Source organism: Neophocaena asiaeorientalis, unplaced genomic scaffold, assembly GCF_003031525.2.
Source record: "Neophocaena asiaeorientalis asiaeorientalis breed wild unplaced genomic scaffold, Neophocaena_asiaeorientalis_V1.1 scaffold78, whole genome shotgun sequence".
Classification (NCBI taxonomy): Eukaryota; Metazoa; Chordata; class Mammalia; order Artiodactyla; family Phocoenidae; genus Neophocaena; species Neophocaena asiaeorientalis.
In genome coordinates, this window is record NW_020175018.1 from 13,065,018 (window position 1) to 13,083,475 (window position 18,458).

The 18,458-nt window shown below is 53.6% G+C and overlaps 1 protein-coding gene and 1 pseudogene across 2 annotated transcripts in view; both read left to right on the plus strand.

The window, feature by feature from the left end:
- CERCAM (cerebral endothelial cell adhesion molecule) overlaps positions 1-10,267 on the plus strand; it is an 11,334-nt gene extending 1,067 nt beyond the window's left edge. Inside the window, exons 1-13 of one of the 2 annotated variants that reach the window (XM_024762780.1) lie at positions 43-266; positions 1,703-1,813; positions 1,987-2,104; positions 2,663-2,797; positions 2,952-3,156; positions 5,335-5,454; positions 5,713-5,789; positions 5,883-5,989; positions 6,852-6,984; positions 8,359-8,486; positions 8,605-8,808; positions 9,199-9,451; positions 9,762-10,267. In XM_024762780.1, coding sequence (XP_024618548.1) covers positions 70-266; positions 1,703-1,813; positions 1,987-2,104; positions 2,663-2,797; positions 2,952-3,156; positions 5,335-5,454; positions 5,713-5,789; positions 5,883-5,989; positions 6,852-6,984; positions 8,359-8,486; positions 8,605-8,808; positions 9,199-9,451 — 1,788 coding nt within the window. In that variant the 5' untranslated portion in view covers positions 43-69 and the 3' untranslated portion in view covers positions 9,762-10,267. Of the gene's footprint in view, positions 1-42; positions 267-1,702; positions 1,814-1,986; positions 2,105-2,662; positions 2,798-2,951; positions 3,157-5,334; positions 5,455-5,712; positions 5,790-5,882; positions 5,990-6,851; positions 6,985-8,358; positions 8,487-8,604; positions 8,809-9,198; positions 9,452-9,761 lie in introns of those variants that run through there. The other variant, XM_024762781.1, reaches the window with a different exon arrangement.
- Positions 10,268-12,049: 1,782 nt separating this feature from the next.
- LOC112411458 (peptidyl-prolyl cis-trans isomerase A-like) lies at positions 12,050-12,525 on the plus strand (annotated as a pseudogene).
- Positions 12,526-18,458: the final 5,933 nt, after the last annotated feature.

Genomic DNA, 18,458 nt, shown 5'->3' on the forward strand with positions numbered 1-18,458 from the left:
CCGCACCGCCCACTACCCTCGGCTGGGCTGGGAGCCCCGGGGGCCGCCGCAGCCACCAGAGCGCCCGCCATGCGCGCTACCCCCGCCGCCCCGCTGCTCCAGCTGCTGCTCCTGCTGGGGCCGCGGCTCGAGGCTGCGGGCGTCGCAGAGCCGCCGCTGCCCGCCGTGGTCCTTGCCATCCTGGCCCGCAATGCCGAGCACTCTCTGCCCCACTACCTGGGCGCTCTGGAGCGGCTGGACTACCCCCGGGCCAGGCTGGCCCTCTGGTGAGAGAGACCCGGGCATTGGCATCCACCGAGCATCTATCCCCCAACCCCACGGACAGTCCGGGCTCCAGATGGCCCCATCTGCTCGCTGCCCAGACACCACCCAGACAGGCCCCTCCCTCGCAGATAGGCCCTCCGCAACCCGTGTCCCTGGACAGGACCCCTTATCCCCCTGGCCCTGCAGACTGACCTCTGAGGCCTTAGGTTGACAGAGGGACACCATTCCCTAATTCTGGCCCCTATTCCTCCTCTTGGGACCTCCTCTGGGTGTAAGTTGGGCCCAGTCCCTCTTGCCCTAGCCCTCAGAGCTGAAACTGAACCCGTGGGACCTGTGGTTGGCCTGATTTGGAGCGGAGCAGACAGGAGTAGCTGGCGTCCCCTGGGGCCCGATGTGGCACAGACCAGCAGGCCTCCGGGTTCCTGGGGAGCCCGTTAGGGTGCTGTCAGCCCTGGGCTCCATGCTGCCCTATGGGGGATTCACACCCGTTCCCCCTTCCCCTGGGCTGGTTTCAGCCTCTCTCAGGAGAGGGGCTGGGTCCTGCGGCCAAGGGCAAAGCCCCCTTCCTGCAGTCTCTCCCCCTAGGCGTCCCCGCAGGGCACTGGAATCAGAGGCCACAGTCTGTAGAAACCAGAGCAGGGAGGAGTCCCAAGCTGAGGTTGGGGATAAACTGAGAGAAATGACCAAACTACCCTCCCTCCCCAACACACCAAAGTTGGGCTGGGGTTGGAGCCAGTGGCCTGGGGAGGCTGCCCACAATTACCAGTTTGGGAGTTAGTTAGTTCCCACCCATAGAAGACTTGACACGTAGTTAATGTTCACTTCTGGGGAATTGACTTAAAGGGGCAGTATCACCTAAAACCTGGGCTCTTGGCTAAGCCCCCTGCACCCCCCTCTGTCATGAGAGCCCCTTCAGAGAGGCTACTCGTGGTGGCAACGGAGCTCGGGCCCATCAGCATTTCTCAGGGACGCTCAGAGTGTGGTTTGGTCGTTATTACAACTATCTGGTGGAGGGAAGCAGCAGCTCCTCTGTCCAGTCCTGACTCAGAGAGGGGAGGGGGCTGACCTGTGGTCAAACAGCAGGGAAGGAAGGTAACCAGAGAATGTGGCAGGTATGTTCCTCAAAGTTGAGGTACTTTTCATCCTTCAAAATGCATTCAAGTTCTGTCATCTCAGCCCCTGAGCATGCCAGGACAGCTTAAAGTTACAGGGAGAAAGTGAAGCCCAGAGAGGGTCAGAACCTGCCTGAGGTCACACAGTGGATCACAGACCTATGATTGGGACCTGGCTTCCTGCCTTCCTCTGGAGCACACCTGCCTCCTCTGCTCCCAGGAGAGGCCAGCCCTGCAAGTGTTGGTGCTCCGGGGGTCAAGGCTGCCTCGGGGTTTGGTCCTTCGGTGGCTGTGCCTCCTCACCCTTCTTCCTCCTGTGTCCTCAGGTGTGCCACAGACCACAACGTGGACAACACCACAGAGATGCTGCAGGAGTGGCTGGCTGCTGTGGGCGATGACTATGCCGCTGTGGTCTGGAGGCCTGAGGGGGAGCCCAGGTGGTGACCTGAGGGGAACGTTCTGGGGAAGATGGACAACAGCTGCAGCCCAGAGAAGGAAAGGGACAACCCCGAGCCACAGCCTCCAGACCAGGGCTCTGTCCACTGCCCTGCAGAGAGGGACACCACATGCACCTACCGCATGGGAACGTCTCATCGTTTTACCCCCTCAGGTCCTACCCAGACGAAGAGGGCCCTAAGCACTGGACCAAAGAACGGCACCAGTTTCTGATGGAGCTGAAACAGGAAGCCCTGACCTTTGCCAGGGACTGGGGGGCCGACTATATCCTGGTAAGAAAGCCTGGCCTACAATTGGGCTTCCCACAGGTGGTGGCACCTGTCCTTGACAGAAACCTTGGTGTGACTTAACCACCTGCAGGCTGGCTCCTTCAGCTAGCAACGTGGGTCAGAACCCAGATCAGATATTGAGCTTGGATCCCTATGCTTGAGTTCAGACTTGGTACTAAACCTGGATCCCTGAGTCAGAGCTCAGGGTATATACTGAGACTCGATCCCTGGGCTAGAGCCCAGGGTATAAACTGAGCCTAGTTCCCTGGACTAGAGCTCAGAGTAGGTCTTTGGATTTACTTCCTAAAACTTCAGATAAAGTTCTTAGATCAGCAACTCGGGTATAATCTCTGGACCCAATCCCCGAGCCAGTGCCCCAGACTAGATTCTTGGTCCAGAAACGGATCTACTGGTTTATAGGTTAGACCTCTCTGAGGGAACCCCATTGGATCCTGGGAGACTTTCTGGGTTTCTGGAAATCTGGAGGGATCCCACTCAGTGAATCCTTGGGGGACTGCAGCCCAGACAAGGCTGGGGCCTGTGACATTCCCCTCCGCACAGTTTGCAGACACGGACAACATTCTGACCAACAGCCAGACACTGCGGCTTCTGATCGAGCAGCGGCTGCCCGTGGTGGCCCCGATGCTGGACTCTCAGACCTACTACTCCAATTTCTGGTGTGGGATCACCCCCCAGGTAAGGCCGGGTTCGGGGGCCTCAGGAGGCTTGAGGTCTGAGAGGAGGGACGTGGAGAGACTGAAGGCCTTAGGGTCTGTGGGCCCTGGCAGGGGAGCAGTGTGCTGGGGATGGAGGGGCGCCCTCTCACAGCCCGGAGCCACCCCTTCCCCAGGGCTACTACCGCCGCACAGCCGACTACTTCCCTACCAAGAACCGCCAGCGCCGGGGCTGCTTCCGTGTCCCCATGGTCCACTCCACCTTCCTGGTATCCCTGCGGGCGGAGGGGACAGAACAGCTTGGCTTCTACCCCCCTCACCCCAACTATACCTGGCCCTTCGACGACATCATCATCTTCGCCTACGCCTGTCAGGCTGCTGGTGAGGACAGCTCTCCTTGAGCCTTTCTCCTAGGCCTCTAGGCCTTTGCACATGCTATTCCCTCTGCTTGGCGTGCTCTTCCCCACTCTGCAATTCATCTTTTTAATTCCTGTGTGTCCTCCAGGTCGTAGGCTTTCTTGGGCCCACTGCCCCGGTAGGTTAGATGTCCTTCTGGCCGTCCCCACCATGGCCCTTTCACGTATTCCTTCATTAGGCAAATATTTATGGGACACCTACCAGGTGCCAGGCACTGGGGAGACAGTGGTGAGTAAAATCAGGCAGTCTCTGACCTCCTGGATCCTCCAGTCCAGTCAGTCAAAGGATCACACAAATCAATGTCCAATCACAGTGACCGGAAGAAGAGCTTTTTGATTATAGGTGTTTTGGGAGCTTAGACTAGAGTTAACCTGTCAGGGAAGGCTTCCTGGAGGATATAAACTTTGGGGCTGAGATCTAAAGTATGGGCAGACATTAACAAGGTAGACAGAGCAGGACAGAGCATTTTAAGCAATGGGACCAGCAGGTGCAAAGGTCCTGTGGTGGCAGGGGATACAAGAAGGCAGGCAGCTGGCGCACAGTAAGCAAAGGGGGCATGGTGCAGGCTGAGGCAGGAAAGGTAGGCAGGGGCCAGCTTGTGTGGACCTGATGGGCAAGCATCTGGTCTTTAGCCTGTGGATGTCGGGCAGCCATCAGAGGATCATGTGATTGGATCTGAACACTAGAAAATATCATTCTGTTGTCGGTGGTTATTTTTAAGATGAAGGTTACTAGAAAGTGTTTGGGTTTGGGGAATTCCCTGGCGGTCCAGTGGTTAGGACTCTGTGCTTTCTCTGCTGAGGACTCACGTTTGATCCCTGGTCAGGGAACGAAGATCCCGCAAGCTGTGTAGCGCAGCCAGAAAAAAAAAGTGTTTGGGTTTGGATGGGATAAACCCAGTTCTGAGGAAGAGTCGAAGTTGAGAGTGAGACAGAGATACTGCTGTTGGAATAAAGATCTTGAGAAGGCTACAGAGAATGTATTTCATGGTGTGCACTCACGGGGGGCAAGGACATGAAGGCTGTCTAGTGGGTGGAGAACTCTGCTCGCGGTCAAGGTGAATTAGAAGTGATGATTTAGTCAAGAAGCGTTGCACTTGGGCAAGCAGTGTGTGAGAAGTGTCCAGGGAGAAGAGAGTGTCATCTTTTTTGTGTGTGTGCATGAGGTACTAGCAACATCTGCAGTGCAGAGATGCAGGAAGAAAAAAGATCAAGCGCAGAGAGAGTGAAGGTGAAACAATACATGGACAAAAAAATGAGAAGAAGCAAAGGTATTTCCTTTTTTTTTTTTTTTTTTTGGCCACACCGGGCGGCTTGTGGGATCTCAGTTCCTTAACCAGAGATTGAACCCAGGCTCAGAATCCTAACCACTAGGCCACCAGGGAATCCCCTATTTCCTTATATTTTCATTCTTACCTCTACTTTGAGTATCAGCTGCTCTTTATTGGTCAGCGGTTTGTAGGAATTTCGTGAACAGGGGTTCTGTCTCCATCATTCGTGCTTCCACCACCTGCACTGGGCCAGGCTCTGTGCTCAATGCTGGGCCTGGGGTTAACTTTTTAGTAGATACCATGTGCCTGCCCTGGAGGACTCACAGTCTATAGAAGACAAAGGCTAAATATATAATTATAATAAAGATGATAAACATTGAAGGAATAAAAAAGGCCACTCTGGTTGCCAGGTGGAGGACAGCATGGTGGGGGCAGGCGAGGGGGTGGGGTTAAGTGTAGGGATCTGGGCAAGAGGTGATGGTGCTGGATTGGCGAGGGGGGTTGGGCAGAGGTGGGAAAGATTTAGGGGGTGGAGCAACGCCCGGTGGCATCAGGTGGCTGTAGCCAGGTGTGAGTTTGCCTGCTCCTTCCTCACCTTGATCCCCTGAGGGCAAAGACTGTCTGTCTTTCTCACCACCAGCAGCCAGCTGGTGCTCTAGATGTGTCTATCGCGTGAATAAACCATTTCGGCAGGAAGATCCCTTAGATATTGTTTGAGCCAAGCCGTTTCTCCCTCCAAGCCCAGGTGGGGACGCCGGGTTCCAGACAGGACTCACGTGGTGGGTCACTGGCAGGACTGGGCCTAGGACCTCCCATCTGGGTTCTGAGAGCCCCACCCTGCACTCCAGTGCTCACTCGGCCTCTCTCCGCAGGGGTCTCGGCCCACGTGTGCAACGAGCACCGTTATGGGTACATGAACGTGCCTGTGAAATCCCACCAGGGGCTGGAGGATGAGAGAGTCAACTTCATCCACCTGATCTTGGAAGCGCTGGGTGAGGGCTGTGAGCCGGTGTGTCCCCCCTCCCCACCGCTGGGGTTGAAGCCTCTCCCCAACTCATTCCCTGACTCTGGGCAAGTCCCTTTTCCCGCTGGGCCTCAGTCTGCCCATCCGTACAATGGAGGCAGGTGGATTCTGTGATCTCCTGCTGGGTATTCTGCCAGGGGGCAGGAACAAGGGGGGCTAGGACTCCAGGGCTGCCGCTGACTAGAGCCAGTAGGGACTCATGATGGGGGGGTGCTTTCCTCTGCAGTGGATGGGCCCCCCATGTGGGCCTCAGCTCATGTGTCCCGGCCCCCAAAGAGGCCCAGCAAGATGGGGTTTGATGAGGTAAGTCTTCCGGGCCTGCAGGATTGGGGCCAGGAGGTGGGTGGGCTCTCCCCTCCCCCTGCACCCACTCCCCTGCCTCCCCTCCTCTTCCAGGTGTTTGTCATCAGCCTGGCCCGCCGGCCCAACCGCCGAGAGCGCATGCTGAGTTCGCTCTGGGAGATGGAGATCTCTGGGCGTTTGGTGGATGCCGTGGACGGCCGGTGAGGCTTCCTGGGTGGGGACAGGACCCTGGGCAGCCGGTGGGGACCGGGTGGTCCATCACAGCTCCATGGGGGTGGGAAAAGCAGACAGTGAGCTGAATGAGTTTGCCGTTCTAGGAGGTATTCAAACAGGGCCTGAGTAATTCTGTCTCGGGGAGTCCCAGGGCAGACAGAACAGGACAGGGTGCCCTCCCTCAGCCCACCTGAGGGAGGAGAGTACAGTGGTTAAGGCCCAGGGTCTGGAGCTTCTGGGCGTGGTCACCAGCTGCGTGACCTCCATCTCTCAGCCCTACTGTGTAAACGGCGAGTAACTGCCTTCCTCTTAGGGACTTGTAAGGGTTCAGTGAAGGTTTAGCCAGGGCCTGAAATGTAGTAAGTATCCCAAAGGTTAATAATGTCTTCATTACGATTATCAGGGTTATTCTTTTCCATCCTGAACTTAGGTCCCTGATGGGCGGGGCGGGGGTGGGAGCAGGCCAGTCGTGTTCCCCCAGCAACCAGGGGTCACACGGCCCCACGTGCCCACTGCTGTTTGCTGCATACGCCCCGGCCCTGTGGACTGCAGGATGTCCATCCTTCGCTTGGGCCGCTGCCTAAGAAGTATCTGCCGCGTTCCCCGCATTCATCCTGGGGTGTGTCCCCCTCAGACTGCTGCCCCCTCCCCTTAGGATCCCCCCCGCCCGAGGTGGCAGTGGCGCTCCAGGTCCAGTCACTGATGGCTTCAGGCCACACGAAGCAGTAACAAGACTGAAGCCTCCTTCCAACCAGACTCCAGTGTGACTGTCCCCAACTTGCACAGGCCAGTTCCCCCTGGACAGGTCCCTGGCGGGCACCCCTGACCCCCTTATACCATCTGCCTCAGGGCACTCAACAGCAGTGTCATGAGGAGCCTCGGCGTGGACCTGCTTCCCGGCTACCAGGACCCCTACTCGGGCCGCACACTGACCAAGGGCGAGGTGGGCTGCTTCCTCAGCCACTACTCCATCTGGGAGGAGGTGAGGACCCCCATCCACTGCTCTGTACCAGCACTCGTGTGACCGGGGGTGACCGAGCGCACTAACGATGACCCGGCCAGCAGCTTTCAGCCTCCTAAGGGCCCAGCCCTATACCTTATTCACCCTGCGGTCTCCACTGAGCACCTGCTGTGTGCCAGGAGAGCTTCTGCTCTGAGAACACAGAGGTGAACAAGAAGAATGCAGCCGGTCCCTCCTGGGGCAAAGGGACCAGAGCAAGGCGCAGAAATCAAGAAAGAACTAAGCTTGCCACGGAGCGGGGATATACAGGCTGTTCAAGAGTGCGGACTGGCCCGGCCTCCTGGCCTCCTGTGGGGTCAGGGTGGGCCTCGCCATTGAGGGGCAGGGAGAGGAGGCTTCTCAGCAGAGGAAGGCAGTGCGTGCACAGGCCCTGGGGCTGAAGGAGTTGGGTGTGTTCTGTGTGGGAAGAAGAAAGGCCTAGGGCTTGGCCAAGCAGCCTCAGCCCAGGGCTGGGGTGTGAGTGCCTGGGAGAGGTCACTGCCTGGACACGGCAGGAGAGGACCCGGGCCTGGCCCTCCAAGGGGCGCCCCCTCCAGGAGGTGGAGCACAGACTCACTCCGTGTTTTTATTTTCTACTGTAGCAGAAATATGGGCGTGTGAGCTTATATTTCTGCTTTTCTGCTACCTCTGAACAGATTGAAGGATGATGTACGTTTCACCACTTACTGAGCTGATCTCATGCTCTTTTCACATTTCCAACAGTTACAAAAAGTATTTATTCTCAGGGATGTGTGGGGCTAGGGCCTTCCTCCACCCCCCCAGCCCCCCACCCCCCAGCCTAGCTTCCTCGAGGAAAGCCCAAGAGGCGGAAGTGAGGAGCCAGGCCCTGGAGTCCAGCAGATGTGGTTCAGATCCCAGTTCTGCCACTTCCTGGCTGTGTGTCCTTGGACGAGTGGGTTCATCTCCCTGTGTCTCTATCTCCTTGCCGCAGTACGGGGACATCGTGCCTCCTGAGGGTCCCTGGAGATGAGCACTGTGGCCCCAGTGCTCAGTGACTGCAGCAAGGGTTCTGATTGCCATTGTGATCTGCTTGGAGAGCAAGACTACCCTCTGGACCCGTCTTCCATCGGGAGAAACCACTCAGAGACGGGTCCCCTTCCCCAAAGGTCACATAGCGCAAGGGCAGGGCTCACAGGCCCCCTTACTTTGCCGGCCTGATTCAGGGCCAGGGGTGGAGGGAAGAAGGGAGCCCCCCACCCCCCACCCCGCCCAGCCTTTAGCAGCTGAGTGACGCAGCCAGGGCTGAGCATTTGGCCTGTAACTGAGGCTAGGAGTGTCTGTCAGAGTCAGTCAGGTGGGAGGGGTCTAAAGAGCCTCCCCCACCGTGTACCACAGGTGGTTGCCCGGGGCCTGGCCCAGGTCGTGGTGTTTGAGGACGACGTGCGTTTTGAAAGCAATTTCAAGATGCGGCTGGAGCGGCTGATGAAGGAGGTGGAGGCGGAGAAACTTCCTTGGGACCTGATGTAGGCAGCCTGTGCCCCCAGGGGCCAGGGAGAGGGGTGGGCCTCCAGGGGTCTGCTTCCTCCTGAGGGGTCCTGGGACATCTACAGTGACTCCTGGGACCCCTGGTGTCACCTGCAGCTACCTCGGCCGGAAGCAGGTGAACCCTGAGGAGGAGGCAGCCGTGGAGGGGCTGCCGCACCTGGTGGTAGCTGGCTACTCGTACTGGACACTGGCGTACGTCCTGAGCCTGGCTGGCGCCCGCAAGCTGCTGGCCTCCCAGCCCCTGCGCCGAATGCTGCCCGTGGATGAGTTCCTGCCCATCATGTTTGACCAGCACCCCAAGTGAGCCTCAGATGGGGGTAGGGCAGGGTCAGCCTGTCTCGAGAGCCCACCTCAGCAAGTAGTAAGTCCCCTCACTGGGCAGGTGGAGAGACTGAGGCTGGCAGGGCTGAGTCACTTTTCTGGTCACCAAGGAATAGCCCAGCTTAGCCTTGGAGTCAGACCAATCTATGTGTGAATTCTGTGATGCCCTGTGGTTTTCAGTCAAGCGATTTTCCTGTTCTGTGCCTCAGTTTCCCCATCTGGAAAATGGGGATAAGAGAAATCCTGCCTCAGGATTAGATGGGGAGGGCGGTCAGGTGCTCTGGGGGTGAGGTGCCTGGCTCTGGGCTGACATGGGTCTGGGTGGAGGGGCCTACCCCAGCCCCCCTGAGCCAGCCTCCCACCTCTTAGTGAGCAGTACAAGGCACACTTCTGGCCGCGGGACCTGCGGGCCTTCTCAGCCCGGCCCCTGCTCGCTGCTCCCACCCACTACGCGGGGGACGCTGAGTGGCTCAGCGACACAGAGACGTCCTCGCCCTGGGACGATGACAGCGGCCGCCTCGTCAGCTGGAGTGGCTCTTATAAGACCCTGCGGGACCCCCGCCAGGACCTGGCCGGCAGCAGTGGGCACAGCCTCCACCCCCACCCCCAGGATGAGCTCTAGGTGGGCCTCGGTTTTCTCTCGCCTTCAACGACTGACTCTGTGTTTGGGTCTCCCTTTCCTCTTCTCAGCTGTCTTCTCTCTCTCCCTCTCTCTGTCTCGGGCTTTCTCTCTCTCTGTCTCTGTTTGTATCTTTGACTGTGTCTGCATTTCTCTGTCCACCTCTAACTCCCTCTCTCTCGCTCTCTTTCTCTCTGCCCATCTCTATCTCTTTGTGTCTCTCACTATCTCTGTATCTGTTTCTGTCTCTGTCTCTCATTGTCCAACTCTAGTTCTTTCTACTTCTCTCCTCTTACCTCTCTTGTCCCACCAGGTCAGGGTGGTGACTCCAGAGAAGTACCAGGGAATAGGCCATAGCTGTCCAGGGAGCAGAGCAAGAGCCGCCACCAGGAACCATAGACCCAGTAGAGACCTGGCTTCCACCTTGGGCATGGCCACTCTGCCCTCTGGACTCGTCTTCCATTGGGAGAAACCACTCAGAGACGGGTCCCCTTCCCCAAAGGTCACGTAGCACAAGGGCAGGGCTCGCAGGCCCTCTTACTTTGCCAGCCTGATTCCGGGCCTGGGGTGGAGGGAAGAAGGGAGGGCCCCCAGCCTTCAGTTTCAAGCTGGGCGGACACAGGAGCCCTGCCCCCAGCTGAGGACCCAGCTGCTGGGGCCCCTCTGCCACCTTCTACCTCCACCTCAGTTCCCTATCCAGCTTGACACATGGGTCTCACCTGCCACCCTCTTCCCTGGCCAGTGGGAAGTGCAGGGAGGTGGGAGGAGGACCCAGCACACAGTATGCCCTCAATAAAAGCTGGCTGGTATTGCACTTTATACTTTTTAACTCATGGTTGAGCCTCTTTGCGTGTCCTGAGGGCTGGGAGGGAGGTGTTCCTGATCTGTGAATGAGCAGGTGGAGAGACAGAGGGGGAGGGCAGCCTAGAGAAGGAGTCAGGCGATCGACCTGGCATCACGTCCTCAGTCTGCTCATTGGTAAAGTGGAGGTGGGAGGAGAAGTATCTCACGGGCCAGGTGGGTATAAAGTAGCCAGGCCTGGAGCCCAGCCCACAGTGAGTGCTTACCCACTGCGGCTGTCGTGGTCATCACTGGCCTCACCTTGCTGGCCAGGGTGGGCCCAGGCCAGACCGAGGGCTGCTGAGGCCTCCTTGCCTTTGGATCTTCACTTGTGCAGTTGGAACCCCTCCCCTGGAAGTGGCTGGGGAGATCCAGGGCTCCCCTCCTGCCCTAACTAGTGTGGCAGCCAGAGGGCGCAAGGTGGCAGAACCTGGACCTTGTGGGCCAGGGCGCCCTCTGCTGGTTTGGGGCCAGCAATGGGAAGGGAGCCTGGGGCATTTGGAATCTGCCCGCTGTGCTCTGGGTTACTTGCAGCAGCTTCACCTTCTAATGCTCTCCTGCTTGGGAACTGCCGGCCTTCCTCTCTCCCCACCCCTGGAAGGCCCAGCAACTGTCTCCACTGCCTGCGCTCAGGCAGCCGGAGGGGATGGGGAGGCGACTCCTTGTCTTGCCCGTAGCTGCTGTGGCTCCACCAGCGCAGGACCTGCCATCTCCAGGTTTCCTCCTTCAGAGGAGCCCCTCCCCCATGCAGCCTCTTGACTTGGTCTTGTAAGCCCCTGGGTCCTGGCAGAGTCAGTCAGGCACCCCCTGGGGCTGGGCTTTCCCTCCTTCCGTACCAGGGATGAGGTCCTGCTGGCCTGGCTTTGGTTCCAGAGCTTGGCATGGCTCTGAGAAGGACTTTGGGCCAGAGCTGTGGAATTGGTGCTTTGTTCATTCCAAGACCAAAAGCCATTGATTCTGGATGGCTATGACCTTGAGTAAGTCACTTCTCCCTTCCAGGCTCCAGGTGTCCCTTTCATTCATTAAAATGAACATTTATTGAGCACCCTCTATGGGCCATGTTTAGATACTAGGGATACAGCGGTGAATAAAACTGTCCCTCAAAAATCCCTGACCTCATAGAGCTGATATTCTAGTGAGGGAGACAGACAAAAACAGAGAAGCAAATATTGGAGGTTGTTAAGTCCTACAGAACAAAACGAGGGAGGAAATATCAAGTATGAGCTGAGAAGTTAACACATGAACAAAGACTTGAAGGAAGTGAGGGGACAAGCTCTGGGGATATGGGAAAGAAGACCATTCTAGGCCAAGGGGGCAGCATATGCAAAGGTCCTGAGGCAGGAACAGGACTGGCAGGTTCAAAAGACAGGGAAGATGCCACTGTGGCTGGAGCAGAACAAGCAAGGAGGAGCCAAGTTCTGGAGGTGAGGGAGCCAAGGTCAGGGCCAGAGCATGGAGGGCCTTGGAGGTCATTTTGGCTTTTACTCTGAGACAGGGAGCCCCTGGAGGGTTTGAGGCAGACAAATGACACAATTTAATTTTTATTTTAACATGATTACCCTGGCTGCTGTAATGAACTGTAGTTGGATCCAGGGTAGCAGTAGGTAGATGGGTTAGGAACCCATTGTAATAATCCAGGTGAGACATGATGGTGCCCCAGACCAGGGTGTTAACAGTGGGGTCGGTGAGAGGCAGCAGCAGAATTTCAGGAGGAGACACTGATACGCCACCGCTGGGAGCTGCTCCCTGCGCTGCCTAGCAATGGTCAACCCCTCTGTGTTCTTCCACATTGTCAGCGAGCCCTTGGGCTGCATCTCCTTCAGGCTGTTTGCAGACAAAGTTCCAAAGACAGCAGAAAACTTGCGTGCTCTGAGCACTGGGGAGAAAGGATTTGGTTATGAGGGTCCTCCTTTCACAGAAGTATTCTGGGATTTATGTGCCAGGGTGGTGCCATCATGGCACTGGTGGCATCCAGCTGCAATGAGAAATTTGATGATGAGAATTTCACCCTGAAACACACAGGTCCTGGCACCTTGTCCGTGGCAAATGCTGGACCCAACACAAGTGGTTCCCAGGTTCTCATCTGCACTGTCAAGACTGAGTGGCCGGATGGCAGGTGTGTGGTCTTTGGCAAGGTAGAAAAGGTCATGAACGGGGTGGCAGCCGTGGACCACTCTGGATCCAGCAATGGCAAGACCAGCAAGAAGCTCACCATTGCTGTCTGTGGACAAATCTAGTAAATCTGACTCGTGCCTTATCTTAAACAGCCCATTCCTTCCGTAGCTCAGTAGAGCATCCCTCACCCTCATCTGCTCGTGACATCCTATAATCTTTGTGCTTTTGCTGCAGTGCTTTGGGTTTCACATTTTCCATTCCCCACTCCAAGTCTAGCTGAATTGCAGAGTTAAGTTTATGATTATGAAATAAAAGCTAAACAACAACAGAGAGAGAGACCTAGACAGATTGAGGATAATGTCAAAGTTTTGGACCCAAATTACTAGAAGAATGGAACTGCCATCAACAGAAATGGAGAAAACTACAGAGTGTGGGGCAGGGGACTGGCTTGGGGCGGGTCAGGAGATCATTTTCAGATGTGCTACATTTGAGATTCAGGTGCAGGTGTCAATGAGTTAGATACACGAGCCTGGGATTCAGGGGTCGGGTCTGGGCTGGAGATAGAAGCTTGGCATCCCCTGTCCTGACCCAGAAGTCCTGGCCCCAAACCACACACTCCACCACCTGTTACCTGGGGAGCTGGTTGAAATGCAGATTCCTGCCCCCTCCTAATTCTCCTGCCCAGGGTTCTGATTCAGTAGGTTGTGGGTGAGGCCTGACTGTTTTTGAACAAAACTATCGCAGGTGATCCTGAGAAGCTGACAGGTTTGGGAACTGTAGCTGAATCTACATATGGTAAAATTTACTTTGATTTTTTTTTGGAATGAATGATTCTTTAAATTCTATAGTGCTTTACAATTTTCAAAAGTTTCACACACATGATTTCATATAATTCCATAATAACCCTGTTTTCCCCCTAACCCTCTAATGCACCTCCCCCTTCCCTGTCCCCACTGGTAACCCCTAGTTTGTTCTCTGTATCTAGGAGTCTGTTTCTTTTTTTTTTTTTAATTATGGACATTTATTTTATTTTATTTTTTTATGTTGGGGGTAGGAGTTTATTAATTTACTTATTTATTTTTGCTGTGTTGTGTCTTCGTTTCTGTGTGAGGGCTTTCTCTAGTTGCGGCGAGCGGGGGCCACTCTTCATTCTTTTCTGTTTTATTCACCAGATTGTTGTTTTTTTTTTTTTTTAGATCCCATATATAAGTGATATCATACAGTATTTGTCTTTCTCTGTACTTTGATGATTTTTGACAGATGTAAAGTCATGCCACCAGTACTACAGTGAAGATATGGAATATATACATCCCCCCAAAAAGTTCTCCTCTGCCTCTCTGCAGTCGATTCCCTTTTCCCACCCCAGTCCCTGGAAACCACTGATCTGTTTGCCTTTTCCAAACTGTCACCTGGATGGAATCATGTAGTACCTGGCCTTTTGTGTCTGTCTTCTTTTATCCAGTATGTTTTATTTGGAAGTTTTATACAAAACTGAGCTTTAACGTCTTCCCTAATATTTTATACCACAGTTTCTAATCCTAATATATATTATGAAGAATGAAGTATGAAATTGTCATCAAGACTTCCAAACGTCCCACAATACCCACCAGACTACTTAGATGCTGTGTAAATATTTTGGTTTTCTGTGGGTGCCCTGCTCTGAAAAAAGGCTGGGAAGTCTTTCTCCAAGGCATACCCACTGCTTGGGGAAGGCACGGGGAACTGTGAGAAAGTGAGAGTGGGGATGGGTCGGGGCAAGAACCAGGTCTCCTTCTCACTCCTGCTGGACCACTTCTAATCTGCTCTTCCCCCCACCCCGCTACTGCCACAACAGTGTGCAAACCAAGAGACAAGGGGCTTTGCTATGAGTAAATGGCAGCTTTTGGGCATTGGCTGTTTGCCAACTGTTTCGCCTGCTTGGAGAGCTCTTTCTTTCCTTCCGGTTTCTTAGCCGAATTGTAAATGCTGGAGAATTCCCTGGCGGTCCAGTGGTTAGGACTCCGCACTTTCATTGCTGAGGGCCCTTGTTCAATCCCTGGTGGGGGAACTAAGATCCCTTAAACAGCAGGGCGGCCAAAAAAAAAAAAAAAAATGAAGGGATACTGGAGAAGAGCCCTCCCTGCAAACCTACTAGTCACAGCGTAGGCCCTGCGGGCAGAGAAAACTGTCTTGAGTTGTCTCAGCCCCTTCTAGCTCTATGACCATGGGCAAGTGTCCTGACCTCTCTCGAGACTCAGTTTTCTGCTCTGTAAAATGGGATTACACTCAAGCCGACCTCACCGGATGTTGTGAGGATCCATTGAGCTAATGCAGGTGAGCGCAGTGCCTGGCACAGAGGGAGTGCTGCACTGAGGGTCACTGGTATCACAGGGACCCTCTAGACGATGACCGTGAATCAGGATGGACTTGGGTGGTCTGCCTGAGTCAGAGGAAAAAGTGGGGCAGGGAGAAGGAGGGTGTCTCTGTAAACAGGTAATCGAATTTCCAATTTCACCTCTGCCACTTAATTATCTGTACCCCTTGAGCCAGGTCCTTCTCCTCTCTGTAAAATGTGTTTCCTTCATTAAAATGAAGGGGCATGACCAGATTTGCCCTCCAAGGTCACTCCCAGATGGTCCGGGAAGTGGTTCTCAAACTTTAGAGTCCAAACTTTACAGTGCATCCGAATCACCTGGAGAACTTGTTAAAACACAGATTGCTGCTCCCCCCGCCCCCCAGTTTCTGATTCAGTAAGTCTGGGGTGGAGCCTAAACAATGTGTATTTCTAACAAGTTCCCTGGTGATGCTGATGTTGCTGGTACAGGGACCCCACTTTGAGAACCGCTGCTTTGGGCCACCGTAGAACCTGGACTCTCTTCTCCACTGAGTCCAGCATCCATCCAATCTCAGAGGCCCAGGGTCAGTGAGGGGCTGGTTAAAGGTCCAAGAGGAGCCAATCCTTGATAGGGCCTGGGAGAATTTTCTCTCCCTACTCCACCCAGGACTTGAAATCTCTCAAGTCACCTGAAAGAAAAAGCTAGACCCTGTTTGGAGCACGGATTCCTTCTCCCCAGGGTTATGCTGTGGCCATTGCATCAGGGCCCTGGAGGAAGTGCTCTAAGATGGAAACAACCGGTAATCAGGCCCTAGGGCAAATGGAGAGGCTGCTTCAGAGCCTAAGGACTCCGGCCATCCCCCTGCCAGGAGCTGCACGCAGGGCTGGGGTCCAGCGCTGGAGCTAACAACTCCTCCTTCACCTGTGTTTATTTCCAACGAACAAGAAAAGCCCAGGTTCATTGTTGAAATTTAGAGAAACAGAAAGAGGAAACTTAAATCGTTAGTGTTAACATTCTGAGATAGTGTCTTCCGGTTAAAAATTTTTTAAAAAATAAAAAAAATAAAAAAAAATCTTTTATTACTTAAGCTGGGTGGCTGGGTGGTGCTCCATTAGTGTTTATTTTATTGTTATTAATATTATGATTATTTTTGGCCGCACCGTGCAGCATGCAGGAATCCTACTTCCCTGACCAGGGATGGAACCCATGCCCCATGCAGTAGAAGCACAGAGTCCTAACCACTGGACCGCCAGGGAAGTCCCGATTTTATTATACATCTTTAAATGGAACATATGCATTATGTTTCGGTTGAATTGTGTCCCCCAAAAGTTAATATGTTGAAGTCCTAACACCAGTACCTCAGAATGCAACTTTATTTGGAAATAGATTTGTTATAGTTGTAATTAGTTAGGATGAGGTCATACTGGAGAAGTATGGGTCCCTAATATCCACTACAGCTGTTATCCTTATAAAAAGGGGAAATTTGGATGCAGACACACACATGTGGAGAAGGCCATTGGTAAACTGGAGTTCCGCTACCAAGGAACTACCAAAAGCTAGGACCAAGGCCTGGACCAGATCCTTCCCAAGCACCTTCAGAGGGAGCATGACCCTGCCAACACCTTGACCTCAGACTCCTGGCCTCCAGAACTGTTTAGTTCTGTTTAGTTTCTGTTGTTTCATTCACCCAGTTTGTGGTACTTTGTCAAGGCAGCCCTAGGAAACTAATACACATTACATACCCTCTTTTGTTCACAGTTTTATTTTTTATTTCATTTATTTATTTTTCAATTTTTGGCCGCCTCTCACGATATGAGGGATCTTAGTTACCCAACCAGGGATCGAACCCATACCCTGTGCAGTGGAAGCGCAGAGTCTTAACCACTGGACCACCGGGGAAGTCCCTGTTCACAGTTTTTTTTTTTTTTTTCCTGTTCACAGTTTTAAAAAGAGGATATATAAGTGTAATACAAGAAACACCCATGTATCCTCCACCCTAAATTTGTAGTTTTTTTCTCTGTGAATATATATCTACATCATCATGGTCGACTTACAGCTTTGCACCTTGCCTTTTACTTTTCTCAGCTATATGTTTTGGAAACCTTTCCACATTCAACAATTGATCTGTATTATTATCTATTTTATTATTTTTTTCTGGCTGCATTGGGTCTTCATTGTGGTGCACGGACTTCTTACTGTGGTGGCTTCTCTTGTTACGGAGCACGGGCTCTAGACGCGTAGGCTTCAGTAGTTGCAGCACGCAGCCTCACTAGTTGTGGCCCGCAGGCTCTAGAGTGTAGGCTCAGCAGTTGTGGTGCACGGGCTTAGTTGCTCCGCGGCATGTGGGATCTTCCCGGACCAGGGCTCGAACCTGTGTCCCCTGCATTGGCAGGCGGATTCTGAACCACTGCGCCACCAGGGAAGTCCGGTTACATCAATTTTTAAACCTACCAGCAATGTGTGAGACTGCTTATTTCCCAATGTCCTCATCAGTGCTAGGTAGTGCTCTTAAAAAAAAAAGTGGCCAGTGCTGGCCAGGCTTGGAGTGGCTTGAATTCAGAAAACACGGTCCAGCAATCCAAAGTGATATCAGGGAATTCCCTGGCGGCACAGTGGTTAGGACTCCATGCTTCCACTGCAGGGGGCACGGGTTTGATCCCTGGTCAGGGAACTAGATCTCACAACTAAAAGATCCTGCATGCTGCAAAGAAGATCCCGCAAGCCGCAACTAAGGCTCGGCGCAGCCAAATAAATAATATATTTTTTAAAATTCCTGTTCTCTTTCCAATCGCACGTCCTTCCTGCAAGCCGCTTGATGCAGCCAAAACAAAAAACAAAACAAAAAAACCCCACAAAAAACAAAGTGATATCAGAATAACTCAAGTTCTTTACCTGCATTTCTCAAACACCACAAAAGGGGCAGATAACAGACCACAGCTATGATTTAAAAATTCCTCTTCTCTGGGACTTCCCTGGTGGTCCAGTGGTTAAGACTCTGAGCTCCCAATGCAGGGGGCCCGGGTTCGATCCCTGGTCAGGGAACTAGATCTCACAACTAAAAGATCCTGCATGCTGCACAGAAGATCCTGCAAGCCGCAACTAAGACTCGGCGCAGACAAATAAATAAATAATTAATTAATATTTAAAGAAAAAATCCTGTTCTCTTTCCCATCGCATGTCCTTCACCCACTACAGGTGTCCCTGTGCCCCTGTCTTCAGCACCCCTTCCTCCCTGTTGCCTGTCTCTAAGATTTTCCCCCTTCTCCTTCCTGTCACTCGCTTCCAGTGTATGCATGTGTGTGTATGTGTGTGTGTGTTGAGGGTGGTGACCTCTCAGTCCTGTCCATTCTCAGATTCTCCATCACAAAAGCCCCGAAGAACTGCACTGGCAGAGAAAAACCCTCCTCAGATGGTGGGTAGGGGACAAAACCACAGAGGCAAAATCCTTCAGTGGGTGGGGAGGGGAAAGCTTTAATCATTTCATCTGGTCACGTCAGAGGGGTTGGCTGTGTACTCCTTGAAGACCGAGTGGGATGTGTTGGTTTGGTGTCCCTCACCCTGGGCTTAGCACACAGTAGGGACTTAATAAATGTTGGTTCATTGAATGTGGGAGCACTGAGAAATGATCAACAACTCTGCGTTGGGGCTGGCAAGAGATGTTTTACAGAGATGTTTGACCTAGGCCCGCCTGGAAACAAGAAGGTTATCTTGGGCAGCAAAAATGACATCACTTCTTCTGA